Source organism: Kryptolebias marmoratus, linkage group LG15 (assembly GCF_001649575.2).
Source record: "Kryptolebias marmoratus isolate JLee-2015 linkage group LG15, ASM164957v2, whole genome shotgun sequence".
NCBI lineage: Eukaryota > Metazoa > Chordata > Actinopteri > Cyprinodontiformes > Rivulidae > Kryptolebias > Kryptolebias marmoratus.
The window spans coordinates 23,328,878-23,348,991 of NC_051444.1; the positions used below are offsets into that span (position 1 = coordinate 23,328,878).

The following is a 20,114-nucleotide window of genomic DNA, read 5'->3' on the forward strand; positions in this document are numbered from 1 at the left end:
TTCATTTGTAATCATCAAAATTAAANGAAATAAACATTTGAAATATATGAGTTTGTATGCAATGTATGAATATAATATACAAGTTTCACTTTTTAAATGGAATTACTAAAATCAATCTACTTTTTCATGATATTCTAATTTTATGACCAGCACCTGTAGTATCTAATGTACAACTGAAACAGCTACAGTAGCTTTTCAAGTCAAGAGGCCAAATGATCCTGTTTTAGATAATTCTCGTCTTTTTTTTTTAGACTATATTAAAAAGGTTTGCAGGTTCTTTGCAGCTTGGGCTTTTCCTGCAGGAAAAATGAGCTCTTTTTGTGCAACATGCCTCAAGTAAAAGTAATAAATAAATAAGCTTATGCCTCCCAAATGAGAGCAGACTGGGCCGTCCTGAAGGGATGCAAGCTCAGACGGACACAAGGGCTCAAGATGGAACAATGCACAGTAAGAAAATTAATTTAAAGCCGGTAAGAAGTCTGAAAGAAAATTTGAGGCCATTTTGGATCGTTAGTTGCGCCGCTTGCTGTAAAACCAACACAAGGCACGTGTAAAAGCATTGCCTAACAGAGCTGCCTCTCCAACATGGAAGGAAGAGGAGGTTCGAGGGTTTGAGGTGCGACGTGGGCCTACCCTGTAGAACAGAGGGATGTTGTCGAACATGTAGGGGTAGATGAAGGCTACAGCGCGGAGGACTTTGCTGAACTTTGGACTCTGACACTCGGGGAGTCTGAAAGAAAAACAAAAAAAGTTGTTTTCATTGATGATTTTTATTCACAGGGTCAGTATTTTTACTCAAGTCTAAGACGAGTATCATTATTATTGGTAACAATTTAATTTTTTGGCATTATTGTCTGAAACAGAAATCTGCAGATGAATAAATTCAAGAATGTAGACATGAGCGTAAATAAAATGGCTATATTTGTGGCAAACATATCTAATTATCCAACGTTAAGCGTGTACTTGTGTTTTCATAAAATATCAAACATGAAAATGAGTTTTATTATGAACCTTTGTCTGGCATTTGTTGAACAAATGTATCTAACATTCCTTACACCGTATGATGCAGGAGCTCTGCTTTACCTTTGATTTTCCTAAGATAAAGTGAGTCATTGTTATGCAACACTTTCTTGCTGCTCCTTGTTTCAGGTGAAACCACAAGCCAGTCATCATTGGGGCTAAACCTTGTAAATCACTGCCAGCACCCATTGTGTTTGACAGACAAACAAGTCGACTGCATATTTAAAACGCCACACCAAGGAAGAAAATGTGCGCGCACGATTCTAGAGGATGATAAATGTTTGCCGCCACCCTTGGACACCCAAACACAGCAACCGTTTGTGAAGAAAAAAAAAATGGTGCAGATTGTTAAACAAAAGCATTTTCTTTACCTTTTTACGACATCTTGGTTGTAATGCAGAAATGGAAAGCCAAGCCTACAAACAACACAGACAGAAACGAGGGAAAGGACGAGAATTAGCTGCATCAGGTCAACGCATTCACATGGAGAAAGTCATTTACTGCTGGAAGTACGAGACTCCGAAAAGTGCCGTTTTGTTACACTGAATGCATTTTTCAAAACAGTTTAAACTTCCCCATTCTCAGGCTTTTCAAATGCATTTCTCTGATAAGATGTCTGCTTTCGATTACAAACATTTGCACAACTTTCCTTTAAGCTGCAGCGATCAGGCAGTCTGTGAAAACACCTGAAACGCCGTCAGAGCTTGTAAAAATTTCAGCATAATAAGAGTGCAGTCTTTCAATTTAATAAAGGTGGCCTCTCATTGGGCTGCCAACTGTTGGAGACTAGCTGGTGACTAAAATTAACTCAAAGTCGTGAGAAGAGAGGCAGATTTTCAGTTGCGGTCTCACTGAACCAGCAGGCCACAGAGCCTCGTTTCGCTCATCACGGCCCATTTTTGCGTGCACAGCTTGCAGAACTGTGTTCTAGGCTGTTCACGTCATTTTCTAGCCCACCTCTGCCTGCTTTGCAACCACCTTGGCAGCCGCCCCCATTAGGCACTTGGATAAATACAGACTCCTACCTTGGAGGAATGTGTTGCAGAAAAACCTGCAAGACTGGCCAAACCCAATGCCCAGACCCCCCTATATCACTTTAAGAACCCTCTAAATTCATTATGCTGTTTGGTTTTCTGCCTTAGTTTGGAAAATTGTTAAGAAACTTTGCCACATCGATGTCTACTGGGTGCCACTGTTCCATTGTTCTAACGCATTCGCAACTTATCAACATTTGATGAGCTCTAAATCCTGAAAGGGTGGTCCAGTTTTCAAAAACCAAAAACTGTTTTGGAATCTGTGCACAGAAACCTGTTAGAGAAAAAAGAAAAATAACTAAAACATCCAAGTGCCTAGCCCCAGATTCCACACCAGCATACCTCCGTGTTTACCATCTAATCTGCTGAAGTACATGTTTGAAACTAATACGGGCAGATTTGGACCAGTTTAATAATTATTATTTATAATCACTGTAGATTTTAAACAAGGACATGGTATTTTACGTCAGAGGAGAGCTCCTGTGCAGGTGTCAAATTACAGTTATTGCTTTCTTGAGACGGGTTGGAGACGTTCACAACAGAATCGAGGAGTTCCAGATACCCTACGACAACTACTTTGAAGTTTGTCTCATAATTTATTAGAATAAGCTCAGACTGCAAGCCTCCCAAAAGACAACAAATGCTGTTTACCATCAAGTTGCAACCCAGTGAGATGCTGGGTTTAGCTGCATGTTAACAGATTGATTCAAGCAGTAAAATCATGTTAAAAAGTTCTACTCAATTCAGATCAGCTGGTCTTCAAACGCCAACGTCTTAATGCTGAAGTTAGCATCTAATCTGATTAAAACTGGATCACTGTCAGCTCGTTTGTTGGAACTGGTGGGTTTTAAACCCAATGAAGAGTTGTGGATGCTTCACGTTGAACCTGAATGGGTCCTTGGACGGTATGCAGCCGCAGGACAGAAACGACAGCGGGAATATTTGCTCACCATACCTGGAGTAGCAGGCCAGGATGGTGGAGATGATCGTGTTGACCACGGCGACGGGGATGTACCAGCGGTGGAACGAGGTGTCCACCCACTTGTCAGGAAAAACGTAGGCCGAATAAACAATTGCTGAGCCTACAGCAGGAGAAACACAGGAAAAAAAAAGTTTTATATGATTCAGTTTGAAGATATCACCTTATCTGAGCTAAACAAATTCTTGCTAATATTAAATTGTTTTGATTAAAACAAATCAGTTCAGCCTGAAACTTAACTTAAGATTAGAGCTTCAAAAAAAAGATTTTTGACAGGATCCAATGGAAGGAGTTGGTTTGTGCAGAAAAATGACTATTTAACCATTCACAAGTCAAGGATTTCCTGTCAAGACACTTCTTGGCCCAGTTTAGGACTAAGAGCAGAAAGCAGAACCACTCTTTCTCATATTTCTACAGTCTAGCACACTGGCCTGCCTGCACAGAGGAAGCCCTCACCCAGACTGTAGAAACTGAGTGCGCCATAGTCGAAGAAGAAGCAGATGTGTCGCGCCCGCGTCGACATGCTGCTGAAGGTGTGAGCGCAGCTCGAGGCCAGCGGGTAGACGCAGCAGGAGGTGAGGAAGACCACCAGAGGCCAGGTGAAGGAGTCCTGCCATGCCGCCTGCATCAGCACCACTGTTACCAGTTTCCACAGGAAGTACCTGTCAGGAAACAAACACGCTTCAGCAAAGAAGACAATATAAGCAGTACATTTTAAAATGCAGTTTATTGTATGTTTTTATACAGGTTTTAAAGGATAACAGCACAAACTAATGGTTTAATGGTCTAAAATTATGTGAATTATGTTCTTTAACGCATACTGAACACCTGGAGGAAAACAAATTGGTGTTCATTCAGCTATAAAACATGTCAGTGTCTCTTTAACCAACACATGTTTGAACATATGTACTCGTATGATGTCTGCCAGCTGCATTAAATTCAACTTAAAGGGAGAAAGATGCATAAAATGTCTCATCAGAAACCACAGATGCTCCAAAACAGTTTTGTTACATGTATTTCTGAGAAAAGTCCCAAAGTGACAATAAAATTTTACACCCAAATGAAATACATTTAAACTTGCTATAGTTTACAAGTTTTACATTTTACCCATTTGCTTGTCTCTTCCCCAGTTTTACCATTAGATTTAAAGTTACAAAAATCAGCTATTCTTCTGAATTACTTTACTAATAAAACACATTTGATATTTAAGAAAAAAAATAAATTAATAAAACCAAACAAACAAAAAATTCCAGCATTAGAAGTTCATATATAAAACATGGTGCTGGTAGTATAATGGTTTGGTTTTAGTGCAGCTGAGCAAAAAAAAAAAAAAAGGTTTGTGAACCATTTTGTGAGCTGAATTCTACAGTTTGTGTCCGTGAAACTTGGCATTCAAAGAGTCAACACCACCCCAAAAACAGAATATTTTATCAAAGAAAGTCGATAAAGTGAAGTTTTTAATGAGTCAAAGCTCTGACCTCAGTCTAACACCAGTGTTGAGAGATACAGAAAGTATTAAAGCTGTTTTGATGCACAGGATTGATGGACAGGTATTTACCTGCAGGTATGGTTTTTAATTTCACCCTACAGGCAGTAAATACACTAATACTGTGTACTTTTGACAATAAATAGGACAACAAGTATATAGTGTACATATAATTTACTTTTAAAAAGGTACAGGTAGGACTGAGTTGACTGAACCCTTGTTCGTAATATAGAGCAATAATTATTATTCACCTCTGGGAGGATAAAAACACGTGAGAATATAAAGGGGAATGATAAGATTCGGCGTCTGATATTTTGCGCACCTTCCCCTAAATATGGGAGTGATTACAATGTAAACAGGCTCTTCCTGACTGGCTTCAGGGCTACCGGAGGAATAGCTACATCCTATGAGACATCATCCGTTCATTTCTGTTTGCTGAGGGATTAAACACACATTATACAGCAAGGTTTAGAAATCACCTCGTAAAAAATATAAAAAATTAAAAAAAAGATCCGTGTTCAGCCTTAAAGTTAACCAGCTCCAAGCATGAGAGAGATTCATCCACATATAAAACTAATGTTACAAAAAAAGAGAACATTTAGAAAATGAGCACTAACTTGTCGAGTTTAAGTACAATAAAGCCGATATGTGGTTATGATGAGCACACAAGAGCTAAAAGATAAATAAACCTTATATTTTCGCAGCAACTGTCAGTTACAGAGCTGTGCACAAACAAGCTAATAATCTCATCAGGAGGCTGGAGTGAGCGTTACGCGTTTCCTTCTCACTGAGCAGTTAACTAATTGTGGCAATACACGTGAAAGCCCGAAGCGCAGACGTGCTCATTAGTGCCCGGCCTTTAGGTCTGCAAAGGGCCCCTTGACACAAACACCCAGGTGACTTTAGCATATTCCAAACACACACACACCCTCCTCTGGACTGCGCAGCCAAAACAACAAAGATCTCAGCGGAGAGAAAAGCACCGGGTGGCTCAGAGGGACCGGTAACTTACTGTAAACACACACACACACACAGAGTCAACATGACTGCATCCTTTCAGCTGATGGAGCAGCCAAAGGATGAGCTCTGATGCGAAACACTAAACAGGTGGAGTCGAAATCAGACGATCATGAAGCTCCATTATGTGTAAAACTGTTTAATGTCATAATAATTTAAAAAAAAACTAAAGTGTTGAAAAGGCAGAAATCAGCAGAATTTAAGAATGAATTCCATTAATGCGTTGGAGAAAACGAGAAACTTGGATTAGAAGCCAACTCAGTTTAATTTGCATTACGCTGCACTGATAAAGTCACACCGGGACCCTGATCGAAAAGGTTAAATCCAAGTAAAAATCAAAAAACATGAGGTTCATAAAGTTTGGTGACATTTTTTACTATATGTAACAAAATTATCATGGTCTGCAATGAAGAACTAGCTAGCTATGCATTTCTTTTTAGATACCTTCTCTTGTCTTTAGCTTTTGTCTATTTTTTTTTTAAAACATGAATAAAACTATTTATTTATGTTATTTTTGTACGTCCTCATCTTTAGCAGGATTACCTGGAATCAAGTGTGTAAATATCACACATTATTGTTTTTCATTTAGACCGTTCCTGTCATCAGGTTTTAGTAGAGGAACATCCCAGCTCATGAAGGTGTTCACGACCAGAAAATGCCAAGTTCTTGGTCCAGTTCAAATAGCTTTTGATCCTCTCCAGTCAAATTTAAATCTAAAGTGTATTCTGTTTCAAAACTAATTCAGAAGTGTTTTATGTCAGTATGTGTAGAAAAGGAAATGTTAGCTCTGGATAATTAAAAGAGAAAAGGTGGTGAAATTTATAAGAAACACTTAAAAAAAAAAAAGTGAGGTTAAATGAGGTTAAAATAATTTGCATCACTGCAAGAAAGTTTAAAACCGGCCCGGTTTCTCTCTCAGAGACGGAGAAACTAAATCTGAGAAGCCAGTTGTTTCTCATTTACGCTCAATGAAATGTAATAAAAAATGCACCCTGAATAAACTGAATTGGATGCTGCAGAGGGATTTCCTTCATCGTGTCGGGCGACGCGTCATGAAGCAGCTGCAGGTCTGTGGGACCCACATGGTGGCTGACAAACCTCTGTGTGTGTGTGTTCAGTTTTCCCACATATTCCAGGCCTGAATCTAAACCGCTTCTCACCTAACAGCACCGATTATCTGGCCTCTTTCTGAGTTTCCTAAAGAGTCGATCCGGGATCGGAAACCCAGCAAAGTGAAGGATCAGCTCAGCCGGAATCACGACTCCCGTCTTCAGACGCCGAATTATGTAAGATGGTTTCTAGAAGTTGTTTTATCGCACAGGTTTCACAGGCTGAGCAACATTCCCCTTGTCACTGAGGGAAAAGGGAATGTCATCTGGGTGTTTCTTGTTGTGATGTTTGCATGTTCTGCTTGGAGGTCTTGTGAAATCACGTATTTGCCACAGAGGAGAAAAAAAATATGATAAAAATCACTGAAGACATGCGAATTATTAAACCCACAGAACATTTAGCTGCTTGGTGGCCACTCGTTGCCTTAAAAGCGGAATTTAAAATCCTCTCATTTGCTGCAGGCCCACCGAACGCACCCCGGAGAGCGAACCACGGTTTAAAAAAGGGGGTCGACAGCTGTCAGCCTACCAGGTGGGCAAGAAGTGCGTCCAAATGTTGAGCGTCTCGTTGGTCCTCTGGAAGAGGCTGAGGATGCAGTCGGTCGCTGAGCTCCGGGGATGTCGGTACCCAGAAATGATGCTATCCTCGTGGAAAACCTCATGAAGAAGGAGAAGAAGAAGAAAGTAAATAAACACGCCCAAAAAAATTCAGCATTCAGTCATTTTGACAAATGTGAGAAAATTTGTTTTTTCCCCCCACTTCTGGAGTTTGGAAAGTCTGTTTAAACCAATGTAGGAGTAAATAATAAACTGTGTGAAGCACAAGGTAAGACTTAATGGAAAGTCTTATTAATGTCCAAACTTAAGCATGAAAGCTAACGAGCAGAAAGATGGCAAACACAGAGGAAAGCTGAGGTGACGGTAAACTTACTTTGGGCACCTGATTGATGGTGAAGACTCGTGGGAATTTGATGAGACTGAGCATGATCAGGTGCTGCTGCTGCTGCTGCTGGAGGAGGAGAGCTGAACTGAGGCCGCAAGCTGGGTGTGCCTCCGGCTTTAAAAGGTGTGTGTTGCCATGCCGTTCGAGGTTCCTCCCTCTTCTAGCCCAGCCAGAATATCCAGTACATGTGCTCCTCCTCCTCCTCCGGTCTCTGAGGAGGGTACGTGCCAACAGGTGTACGCTCACAAACAGCTGTGTGGGTCAAACTATGAAGTCGGCATGGGGAGAAGACGTCTTCAGGAGCAGCGTCTGCTTCATGTATTTTTTTATTATTTTTTTTAAATCAAACCATTTAAAAAATAAAACAGAAGGAGTTAGTTGTTGTGGCAAACAAAAGCCTTTTGTGAAGTCCTGTTTTTTTACAGTGGAGCCAGAAAGGCAGGTTTTTTTCGTATCAGTCTTCCTTTGTTTTTTTCCCTCCCGCTATATAACTACCGCTGCATATTTTGTGCCATTTTAGCCATCCATATATCAAAACATTTAGCTCATCCAGGCCAGGAGATGTGTGCTGTGACTTCTGGGTTTTTTGTCACTTTTATTACTTTTATGAAGTATTAACTTCATTTACAGATATTTGCCCATACAAATGATGCAATCTTTTCAATTCCTTCTCTGAAATCTGATTCAGCAGACTTGCTCTGGTTCCATCTTATTCGGCTACTTCTAGCTAGTGTTTTGCTGCTTTTAACTAGCATTCTGCTCCTTTAGCTTTTAGCTTTCAGCTTAAATGTAAAGGTCTCCCTGCTGCGGATCAGTGAAGTGCCATCTTATCTTAGTGTTCTCCGTCACGCTGCATTCTTGCAGAAAACGGAATTTCTCTCATAGATACCATCGGCTGCAGACGAGCAGCTCGGCTCTGAGCCTGAATGCTATCAGAGTCCAGATGAGGCAGATATGAAAGAATGAAGGGCGTGACTCAGTCTGCCGCTAAAGTCAACAGAGCCTCTTCTCTCTCCTTCTACTGGTCGAACCGGCACGCCGCCCAGGCGACGGGCGCAGCTTTCGCACCCCGCGGGGGTCGATCGACGGCCTTCGCTGGGAGCAGAAACCCTTCACCGTGCAGTCAAATCTGCAGCAATGATTTACCTGCCGGGTTAAGTTTAAACCCACGATTTGGTTAATGCTTCGCGTCAAACGCTTAAACGATCCCAGCCTAATGCCTAATCCTTCCCCATCGAGCTTCTGTTTCAAGAGGATCTCCAAGCCCACGAGTGAGCCACCCGTTTGTGTCGCCGGGCCGCAGCTCAGCGAGTGGCGGCAGCCTCTGGGAATCCACCCGGCATCCTCTCAGCTCAGGAGCACAAAGTCAGAGCAACAACGGTGGCTTGAAGCAAATTAAAACGAGCCAGCGGTTGATGGATGACTGGGAGTCAGTTCGAAATGGCCACAGTTAGGCTCCAATCCGCGTTAATGTGTAAATACATCCACGCCCTGCAGTGTAAACGAAGTCGAGCGCCGGGAGTTACGACCTCTGAGAGCAAAACGATGGAAAACAAGGTCAGGAAACCAGAAAAAAAAAAAAAGCTCCGAGCTTCTCTGGATCTCTGTAAGGCCTCACACAGAGCGCATTAACCACAACTCCCAATGTGGTCGAAGGCCGAGCGTCGCCTGGAGACAGGCATCCCAGCCGCCTCCTATCACAGCCGGCGTGGTCCAGCCTTGGACACGAGGTCTCACGCAACGAGCTGAGGATGACTCTCAGGTTCTACCTCTACGTCTGTAAACCTGACGGACTCGCAGCCACTTTAGCGTCGGCTAAGGGCGCTTAGATGCAGCAGCCACCTTGAATGGGGCTAAAAGTTAACCAGCTGTAGGGGACTACTTCCCCAAGCGTCTCATTAAGATCTAGCCTGTGCTTCATGAGATATGTTAAAACACACACACGGGCAAAAAACAGCACCTCTCGCCTTCGGCTGCAGGTGATTAAAGCAGCTCCACACTGTCCCAGCAGGACAACACGCTCTGGGTGGAAGTACTTTGTTTGTTTGTTTGTTTGTGTGTCCCTCCTCCTTCATCAGCAAGCACAAACTCATAGTGTGTCACATTTAAAACTATCACATCCGTTGTGACAAAAAGCCTAATAAACCTTTTCAGAATGATTTCAAAGCTTGGGGGGGGGATTTCAGCTGGCCTTTTTGGAATGAGCTGAAATGCATGCAGCGAAATAAAACAAAATGTTGCCCTTTAATGTAAATTAAAACTAATAATTATCGCAGTTTATGGGGAGAAAAATCCCTTTGTGAACAAGAAAAGATTTAGAGCTTTAGAGGAGGAAACTAAAAAGCTAACAGCTTATTTGAACACCCAGTTTTTTTGTCTACATGGATTGTTTGGTTTTTTTTTACATTAAAACAAAGAAAAAGTTGTCCTCTTACACACAACATGGGTCTCTAAAGCAAGAGGACGACGGAGAAAGTCTGATGGAGACATGAAGGCAGGAGTTAAACCTGCTGTTTCACTCACCTGTACATTTTTTTGTTTTTTTTTACATCAGAAACTCATATGTGACGTGAGCGTCTTCCCGTGGTGATTCCAGGACTTACAGTTTGCTCCGAGGTGGGTTGAATTTTAAGGCCCAGCGCGTGCGGCCTACCGTCTCCATGGCAACCTGAACTCCCAGCTGACGGTGATCTGATGATCAGCTGCTCCCCTCTGCTCTGTCCCGTCCTCTGATGAAAACCAATTTGAGCATTTTATATGTCAAAGGGCAAATAATGACGTTTTAGTGCTCCCAAACTAATTTCATCCAGAAACTACACAGTTTAGTTCTGTCTGTGTGACCGAATTTATGCTGGCCCTCGTAGGGAAAGTTGTTTTTTATTAAAAGAGAGTGTTTGTGTGTTGGCAAAATATTCCATGAACCGGCAGGCAGATTTTAATGAAACTCTCAGAAAGTAATCATTTGGATGCACATCTACAGCTGATTACTGTTCAGAATTAACCTCATTTAAGATGGCCACCACAGCTAATAAGTCTTAGAAAACTCATAAATAGTTACAAGCCGGGCAATTTAACAGACACTGAGCTCAAATTTGGTGTGGTGGTAGTTGATACTCATTCGCAACTCATATCCTGAGCGCTAACCAGTCACACAATATCTGTTTTTAAAACTTTGCTATTAACTACTGGAGTCAACTCTGTCTGTTAGCAAAATATCCCATGACCTAACAAACAGATTTTAAAGAAACTCTCAGAAAGTAACCGTCGGGTGGGCGTGTACAACTCATTCAATTTTGGAGTCAACACAATTCAAGATGGCCCCCACAGCCAACTGACCTTAAGAAACACATAGATGGTCATAAATGTAATACCTCACATGACCACCAGAGGTCAGTGTTTCCAAAGAGAAGTTGCACATTCAGGCTGTTTGAGGACTAAGGAGACATGTAGACACGTAGATGGTTTAATTTTGATTGCAGTTTATCTTTTAGTTTGCTAAACTAAAAGGTTTTCAAATTGAACATTTTATTTTATATCTACATTCACTTTGGGAAGCATCAGCAGAATCAGAAGGTCTTACAAACTCTTAAAGTGTTGATTGTTTCTTTTATTAAACGTTGAAAAAAAAAACCTACAAGTTTAAACCAAAACCTTTCAGTGCAGGCCAAACTGAGTGTCCTGGGTTACAAGGTTTGTGTAACACCAAGAAGATGAAGTTGTTTTAGCTTATGCAAATGTTGTTTTATCCACTGAGCTACAGTTTTGTTGTAAAATACACCACCAAATGTTATATTTGACCTCTAACTGGGGAAAAAGAAAGGACATTTTGTCTTACATGCTCAGGTAAGTAAAAGGAAAGTGCTTAACAAAAAAGAAAACTTTATTACTATACACCACAAAATAGTTCACTTTATGAAACAGAAAATATACCACATAACTCATCCTAATGAGCTGCCACGCTGTGACGTAACAGAGGTGAGCGTGATGAAGGTGGTGCGGCAAAAATAAACAGTATTTTATCTTTATGAGTTGAAAAGCTGTTTTTAGTTGTTTTATTCTGGTAAATAAAACGCCGGCAACAAGGGTGACAAAGCAAAACTAAACACCAGGCGCTCCACGACCAGTAATTATTGACACTGTCATAAAAGCGCGGCGTTTTAATTAGAGGAGCGATGACTTCCTCCCGTGAAGTAGCGGCAGCTTGCGGCTCCCTGGAGGTTCGCTCCGCGAGCTGTGGGGTTTGGGCCGCCGAACCAGGAGCGTGAACGTGGCAATCGCCTCCCTGATACATTATTAATAGTTGCTGCACTCCAGGCTCCGCTTCATCATCTTCATCTTCACCGAATTTCAGACTTTCACAGCTTGCACCTCCACGAACGCCCCCGCCGCAGACGCTCTTTGTCTCCTGCATCATTTTCTCTGTTTGCTCTCTCTCTCCTCCCCTCTGCGGCGGCCGCCTCCTGATTGTTCTCCGCCGTCACACCTGTACAGTGATGATGATGGGGGTCTTGGTGAAGACTTTAACTCCCCTCCACCACCACCTCCACCACCTCTGCTGTGCGCCAGCTGCTGCTCGCAAATGGCAACAAAACACACGAGTTAGGAGCCGAGACAATAAATGATCATGTCTCATTCCAGGGTGAAGACGGTCTCCTCTGTCTCTTGGTGTTCTGATTTGGACAGGGGGGAAAAAAGTCTGCTCAGGTTGCTGCCAATGAGAGCAGACTTTGGAAGAAATTCCTCAGCATTTTGGGAATAGCTCTTGTTGTTCTTCTTCTTCTATTTCTTTTGGGTTTTGGCAACAAAAACTGGTCCATTCTGTCTCCCAAATATGAAAATACAGCCAACAACGAGAAACTGCATAATACTAAAAGGAGAGAAAGGCCCCATTACATCTCTGTAGTTTCAGCCAAAGAGAGAAATATCTGAAACTCTAACTACCTCTGAGATGTCCTAAGGTCACGGAAGGTCAGAGAAGGACAGAAAAGGCCACAAAACAACATGATGGTACGGCAGATCCACGCCTGCTTCGGCAGCCACCCCTAAATTATTTTTATCTGAATTTTATAAAAGAGTACAACTTTGGTTAACTTATAATATTATAACAGAAGGTTTGGTTAAAAAAAGGACCCATTTAGTATTTTTTTGAGACATTGGAGACTTTGGCCAGCACTGAAATACAGTATTTTGACTTTTCTTTCTTAGGACATTTGCAGAATTATAAAGAGTTATTCTGTCTGAAACTGCAGAATGTGTTAAACGGCTCAGCTGTCCAGACTACCTTTAAAGGGATGTTCTGTCTAATAGTTAGTTAGCAGCCGGGATGTCAGCAGAGAACCGGCTGTAGAGAAGGAGGCACACGTCTTCAGGCAGGCTAGGCTAATGGCTAGCTAAAGGACTGCCAGTTTTCCTTTAAATCGTTTTTTTCAAGCTTATAAATGAACTCTTTCTCAAAAACAACACGCTAGTATGAAAGTACACGTCATTAACTAATATTAAATCTGTCATGCAAACGTGTGTAGAGGTTTAATATTAACTAATACAGTTTTTTTTTATTTCATACCGGTTAGCAATGGCTAATGGCTAGCAATTAGCCTAGCCTGGACGAAGGCTTTTTGCCACTTCTTCCATCTGGACTCTATGACTGATTTCACTGCAGATAAAAGACTATTGATAACTGCGAGACAGAGCATCACTTTACAAATAACCAGACTTTTTTTTTTTTAACTAGAAGGAATAAAATGTAATAAATGCAGTCTTTAAATTTAGCTTTATTTGACGGTAGCAAAAATTAAACACGTCATCCGCTGCTTTGCATGTTAATGTTTTAAAGGTGTCACCCAGTTAGTGCTTGGAGTTTGTGTTGTAGAGGACTCTCAGCTACTACCACGCCACATTTGAGCTCAATATCTGTACAAATGACTAACTGAATAACTGTGGCGGCCATCCTTAATCCAGCTGACCCCAAACCCGATCTGTTGCCTAAGTATACATCCGATGGTTACTCTCTGAGAGTTTTCTTAAAAATCTGTCCAGTGAGTTAGGAGATATTTTGGAACAGGCAATAATTACATAACTTGTTTTCAGTTTATCCAGCCATGTCTCAGAGTTTCCGCTGCTCTTGTAAGACTTTAAAAAAACGACGAATCCTGTTCTGATCTTCATTTCCTGCCGTTTCTTTCTTCTTTCTTCAGGCCTGATGCCAGAAAACCCCAAATACAATCATAAAGAGAGTATGAACTCATCCTCGCAGGCTGATGATAGACCCTAAACGTGATGTATTTCGTACTTAGCTTTCGCGTTTTTGAATAACTTCCATCTCATTTGTCCAGCCTGACGCTATGTTTTTGCATCAAGTCTTTTAAAAAGGCATCTTGGGAAACCCGGGGCTCGACTTCTCAGTGACGAGACCTGGCCAGAGCTTTGAGGTTAAGATCTCTCCTCTTTCGGAGATGAAGCAGCAGATTTCCAGGCCACCGTCTGTCCTCCTCTTCCTCCTCCTCCTCCTACTCTGGGGGCTCCTCAGCCCACCTAGTTAAGAGTCAACTTTTGATTAAATTCCGTGAGATCGTCTAAACATTTACACTCCCATAGCTCGCCGAAAATCGACCACTTTAAAAACACTCGGGGTCCATCACTGTCAGACCCCCCTGCCGCCGCCCCCCAAACAAACAAACCCAACGGAGTTCATCAGTGTGTTCGTTTGATCAGGTTTGTAATTTAATGGACAACATAAAGCTCCGTCGTATCTGAAAGGCACCAGAGGAGACCGAGCTTATCGGGTTTATGCAGGGGCTAATTACAGAACCAGGAGACAGACGCACTGTCAGGAGAGACAGCAACATCATTAAGGAGACAGGAGTGTGTGTGTGTGTGTGTGGGAGACAGAAGTTATGACAGAAGGTAATGAAAAATAGAAGCAAGTGGCCGCAGATCCAGTCCTTCTCAGGTGTCCCGTGTCCTTCATCGGATCACAGTGGTCTAATTAGGATAAATTATTTATCAGAGCTGGTTTTCCTCTCAGCAGTTTCACAAAGACGGCGTTCGCCAAACAACGGAACGGTTTCTCTGCTGCGCAGTCAAAGGCGAACAAGGAACCACCAAAAGGAACGTTCAGTCCGAAGGTCTGGCTTACCGCCGTCTTCCAGGCCAGGGTTTTGGACCAGGATCGTCTCATCTTCCAAAGTACAGCTTTGACATCTTGAGAGCAACGTGGCGTGCAATCCCGTGTGATTCGTTAGTGTTTGGAGTGTGCTTTGGATGACTCTCAGCTACTACCACCCCAAAGTTCAGCTCCATATCCGTAAAACTGACTTGACTTGTAGACAGTTTTCATGTTTGCTACGGCTGACTTCACAATCGGTTATAGTAGTCGTACATCCAGGGATTATTTTATCATCCTAATTAAAATCCTGTTCTGTGAGATATTTTGCTGACAGACAAACAGTTACCGCCGAAACAAACAAGAATCCTGGCGCAACCTGTTAGTGCTGGGGGGTACATGAATACGCGGGTTTATTCGTGTAAAGTTTTGGAGCTTTGAGAAGACAGGAAGCCTTTAGCTGGCGTGTCACTCTGAACCAGAAGCGACACTCGTAGAAGCGGGGGCTCTCGGAGAACGAAGACGACTCGCTCAGATCTGACAGTTTCACAGGAGTTTGCGGCAAATGTCTGCTGGCGTGCAAGATCTCACAGCCGGCAGCCGAACTGAAGCCGCGGATCAAACGGACTGAAGGAACTCCACTCCGCCGGAGTAAAAGGCAAGCAGCCTCGAGGACGACTGAGTAAACGGTCTGATCGTTTCTGGAGCCTGGAGTCAAAAAACGAAATGACCAGAGGGCAGGGTCTGAACTAAAGGGTTACGCTCGTTGCCTGGCTATTTCCACAGATCTTTAGCACCAACAGGACGGGTATAACAAGATGGCTACAACTCAATTTTACAGATATTGTAATAAAAGCTGATGTGGTAGTAGCTGAGAGTCACTCACAACACATACTCCAAGCACCAACAGACCGTGGGAGATCACGCGGCGGTATTTTCGTCACCAAAACAAATTAAAAAAACGCTTAATTTGTCAACATAAGATGATCTTAGTTTAAAGCTGGGATGAAAGATGGATTCCTTCAAGGAATGCTACACCTTTTAATATTATTATTTTGATAAAAACACACCGAACTGTTTTATTAACTTATCAGTTTTCTTTAACTGCTTTAAGATTTTAAATAAAAACTTAATCAGGACCCACTAATGGCAAATTCTCTTATTATTCAAATCTTTTAAGTATGGGAAATGTTTCCTCTATTTTGTAAATGTTTCATCAGTGAAGCAGTTTTTAAAGGAAGGTTGACGATCTTCTAAAAGCCTAAAGTGCCGCCTGCACGTTTCAGACCAGAAGCCAAACAAGATGACATCTTTATTCTGAGTCAATAATAAAATAAAAAATAGGTTTTATTAAAATACCTGAACTGACTACAACCAATATTTTCCCTAAAAACTTCCTACATCTGTGAAGGGATTTCCATAAACCAGCCCACTTCCTGTAAAACACACGGAATAAACAGGTTTAAGAAAAATGCTTTTATTTATTTATTTTTTTTTAAACACACTTTAAAAAGCAAATTTAAAGCACAAAGATTTACTCTGTATATAAACACTTCTCTTACCTGGACTAAAAAAAAAAAAAGAGATAACATTTGCACATTGTGCTTCGATTGCAGAGTCTGTACAACCACTCCGGAGGGCGCCGAGGTGCTGCCACGGGTCCCAGGAAACGTCTTATTGCATAAATCAATTCGACCTCTGAGGCCATTTGATGAAGAGTTATTGTTATTTTTTTTTTTGTTTTGAAATCAAATCATGAAACCCGAACCGAGAGGAAAGAAGGTTTAATAACGCGGTGACCGCCAGCCGCCTAATGAAGCTGTTGCGCACCGTCTGGTAAACGCAAAGAGAATCGATAAGAAAAAATACAACCAAGTTATGTGACGACGAAACCGCACTTGTGCTTTTATTAACCGAACAAAACTCGATCCCCCCGTGGATGAATCCGACAAAGAAAGGAAACGCTTCCAAGGAGAATCGTTCCTCTTTAAAAAACAAAACAAAACACAAAAAAAATGACTAAATGCTAATCTCTAGTTGCACGAACGCCCTTTGCAGTATTTTTACACGTCTCGGTTCTGCTAGGATCTACTCGACCTACGCTTGACGAAGCAGAGCGCCACCAGGTGCCGAATGGAAGTCAGTTTGCACAAAAATATACAAATTCAAATGTTCTTGAATCAGTGACTTTGGTATAAACAATGTGAGACTTCACTCGCGCACGAAACGTCTATTCCTGAATGTTCCCTCAAATAAAAAACAAAACAAAAAAAACATTACAGCTTAGCTCGTCAAAGAAATGAAATGGGATCAACGAAAATATTAAAAAAACTGATGTTTTAATGTTTCAGCTATAATGCATGAAACAAAGAAAGCTTTAAGGCAAGATTTTTTTTGTGAATAACTTGTGCAAACAGTACACATGTACTTTGTTAACACAGTTCTTCTAGATCAGCAGAAAGGGTTTAAACCGAAGCACCACAGGTGGATGATTTATCTGCGTCCAATAATGGATTCCAATGAATCACAAACTTCTTCGATTTCGTTTACTTCAACGCGGACAATGCGGGACTGTAGTTTGGTCTCGGGGATTAACACTAGTTTGATGAAAATCCCTGTCAGCGCCATCCGAACGATGAGTCACTGAATCCCGTTCATCTGTAAAGCAGATCGATGAGAGCCCCCCATTGATGTCGAGGGCTTCACTTTGTTTGGGGAAAAAAAAAAAATATATATATATATATATATATATATATATATATATATATATAAAGAAAAAAATGGCTGACTCATCCGCGACTCTGGACTTTACTCGCCTCCTCACCCTCTTAGTCGGGCGAATTGCGAGCGTCTCTCTCACTCATTCGGAGAGCGAGGCGATGTCACGCTCCGGGAGCAGGAGAGCCTGCGGGGACCGGCGGGAGTCACCGGAATGACGACGACGAGACGTCCGATCTATCTGACAACTATCAGCTTCAACTATAAGCTACAGAAGACGTGATTTCCAATTTTAAAATGTCACAAAAGAAGGGGATGAAAATGAACAAAAACTGAGCTACAACTGAAAGATGTAAAGGATAATATTTATGTCATCAGGGGCCTATTAGTGTAACTGAACTAATTAAAGGAAAAAACTAAAATAAGGTTCAGTAAACAGCTGTAGTCTCTTGTTTGAGTTGTAAATGCTGCTAAAACACCTTTCAAATGAAGTAAACATATATTTGATTTGACGTTTATGATTTCCTGAGCCAGATAAGTAAAAACAAAAGATGGGTGAATTGTGTTTTTTCTGATTCGGGTCTCTCACGTGGGACGTTGTCCTCAGTTTGTTGATGTCTGTAGCTTCGTTTGTGATTTCGAGACCAATCAACAAACGGGCCAAAAAAAAAACTGCTGACAGTAACGTCCCGTGGCTTCGGAGCCCGCGGCTAATTATGATGAACGGTTATTTGGGTTTAAAGACAGCTGAGAAGCTGGTGGGTTTGTCTCAGGGGAAACAACAAGTGTGTTGTGTTTTTGCTACCTCTAAATATGATTGTTCGTTCCTCAGAGTTGGCTTCAAACAGCTTAGACATCCGATCCATTTCTGAATATTTTGATCAGGAGATTAAAAAGCAGGAAAAACACAATGCAGTCCCTCACTGTAATTATTGTGAAAAGTGGTTCCAAAGGTAATTGGCGTGCAAACACGGAGCATCCGATTCCTCAGCTTGTGGAGAAATAAAACCCAAATTGTTTAATTATCTTACGTTGATTACTTACTTTTTTTTTGGCAACGTTCTCCTTCAAACAGTTTATAATAGACTCTGTTATTCACAGTTTCCTTGAATAAACTCTGAAAATCTGATATGAATCGGAAAATAAAAAATAAAAACAACAAATGTGGATGAATTAAAGAATGTCAGAGATGTGGTTCCAACATTATATAGTGATTTCTTTTTTTTTTCCTTTTTTTTTTTTAAACAAAACACACAATCATCCTTCTGAAATGCAAACACTCACGCTGAAACTAGGTCTGTGCATAATTACAAACACTAGCTCTGGGGACAGGGGACCAGTTGAGCTACAGTAAAGATGTCGCAGAGATTAGAAAACCCACAACAACGAGTGCCAAGTTTGAGCGGAAAGAGCTCATCTCTCGGATTGCGACCCTCAACCGGGAGTAAGACTCCTTCGGTCACGTCTCAATCAGCCGCTCGACGCGAACTAACTCGGTGGGATACGCTTCGACTAGTTGTGCTTGGCACGGACCCCTTTTAAGTAGTTTTTCCAGCGCTTGACCACATCCTTGAAGATGGGGGAGCTGTCTATGGACGCTATCAGCTGCAGCTGGTTAATGTGCGTGGTGTGGTAGTCCCAGCGGGCCAGGTTGGGCGCGGTGCCCAGCATGAAGTGACGCAGGTCGTAGATGCTCCCGGAGCCAGTGTCAAACAGAGGCAGCATGGCCTTCAGCGACTCCATGCCGTGGCTGAACAGCTGCCCCGCCTCTCTGCCCAGGACCTCCCCGGCCGTCTCGGCCAAGTCGTAGAGGCCCAGCAGGGAGTAAATGAAGCCGTTGAGGACGAACGAGCTGGGCGTGGTGGGGTACTCCTCGTACCAGTCGTACTTGTTCATGAACACCGCTTTGACCCCGTGCTGCGCTGAAAGCACCCTGAACGGTCCGACCGCCTTGAGGGCGGCCGTGAGGTAAGCCTGGTTCTTGGTGAGGAGGTAGGCCCTCACCAGGGTGGACATGGCCTGGCCCTGAGCCATGGCCGAGTACCAGCCGGGCTCCAGAGGCCGGAAGCCCTCGCCGAGCTTGCGGGTGACCATGATGGGCCAGCCGCCTCGCTCGTCCTGGTTCCGCAGCAGCCAGTCGCTGGCGGCGAAGAAGGCAGCCATGTGGGCGGTGGTGGAGATGGTGACGTTGTCGATGAAGCCGCGCCCGCGCACAACTAACCGCACCACCCGCCTAGGCATGATCTGAAGGAGAAAAGGCACATCACGATCACATTTCTTTAAAACAGAAGCTAAAACAACAATAATTTACATTTTCTATTGAATAATAACTTGTTTTACATTGGTTTGGACTCTGAACGATTCAGCTACTTGTCTCCACCTCAGCTCGACCTCAGACGGACACCAACCTTTGTGGCTTTGACGGCCTTGGTGTTTGACAGTCCGACGCCCTTCCTGAGGTCCGTCAGCAGGTCTCGGGTCAGCGTGCTCCAGGAGCTTCGAGGCCCGATGCCGTAGGTGACGTCGTGGTCTCTGAAGGCGATGAGCTGCGTGTTGGTCACGTAGTGGATGGTGAAGTGCGGGCCCTTCTCTGTGGTTTCCAGGACCACAGACAAGCTGCCGTTGGAGGTGAACTTGATGTCTAAGCTGAGGATGAAGTCTCTTGAGTTGCCCAACAGGAGCGACACACCTTCTGAGGAGTCTGTG

The 20,114-nt window shown here is 42.6% G+C and overlaps 2 protein-coding genes across 2 annotated transcripts in view; both read right to left on the bottom strand.

Moving 5' to 3' along the window:
- Window positions 1–9,686, bottom strand: part of paqr5b (progestin and adipoQ receptor family member Vb) — a 13,268-nt gene extending 3,582 nt beyond the window's left edge. Inside the window, exons 1-6 of the mRNA XM_017414196.3 lie at window positions 7,577–9,686; window positions 7,175–7,302; window positions 3,490–3,695; window positions 3,010–3,136; window positions 1,392–1,436; window positions 634–730 (exon numbers count right to left, since the gene is read on the bottom strand). Of these exons, the coding sequence (XP_017269685.1) occupies window positions 634–730; window positions 1,392–1,436; window positions 3,010–3,136; window positions 3,490–3,695; window positions 7,175–7,302; window positions 7,577–7,630 (657 nt within the window). The 5' untranslated portion in view covers window positions 7,631–9,686. The remainder of the gene's footprint in view (window positions 1–633; window positions 731–1,391; window positions 1,437–3,009; window positions 3,137–3,489; window positions 3,696–7,174; window positions 7,303–7,576) is intronic.
- Window positions 9,687–17,989: 8,303 nt separating this feature from the next.
- glceb (glucuronic acid epimerase b) overlaps window positions 17,990–20,114 on the bottom strand; it is a 47,607-nt gene continuing 45,482 nt past the window's right edge. The window contains exons 5-6 of the mRNA XM_017414273.3: window positions 19,817–20,109; window positions 17,990–19,652 (exon numbers count right to left, since the gene is read on the bottom strand). Of these exons, the coding sequence (XP_017269762.1) occupies window positions 18,921–19,652; window positions 19,817–20,109 (1,025 nt within the window). The 3' untranslated portion in view covers window positions 17,990–18,920. The remainder of the gene's footprint in view (window positions 19,653–19,816; window positions 20,110–20,114) is intronic.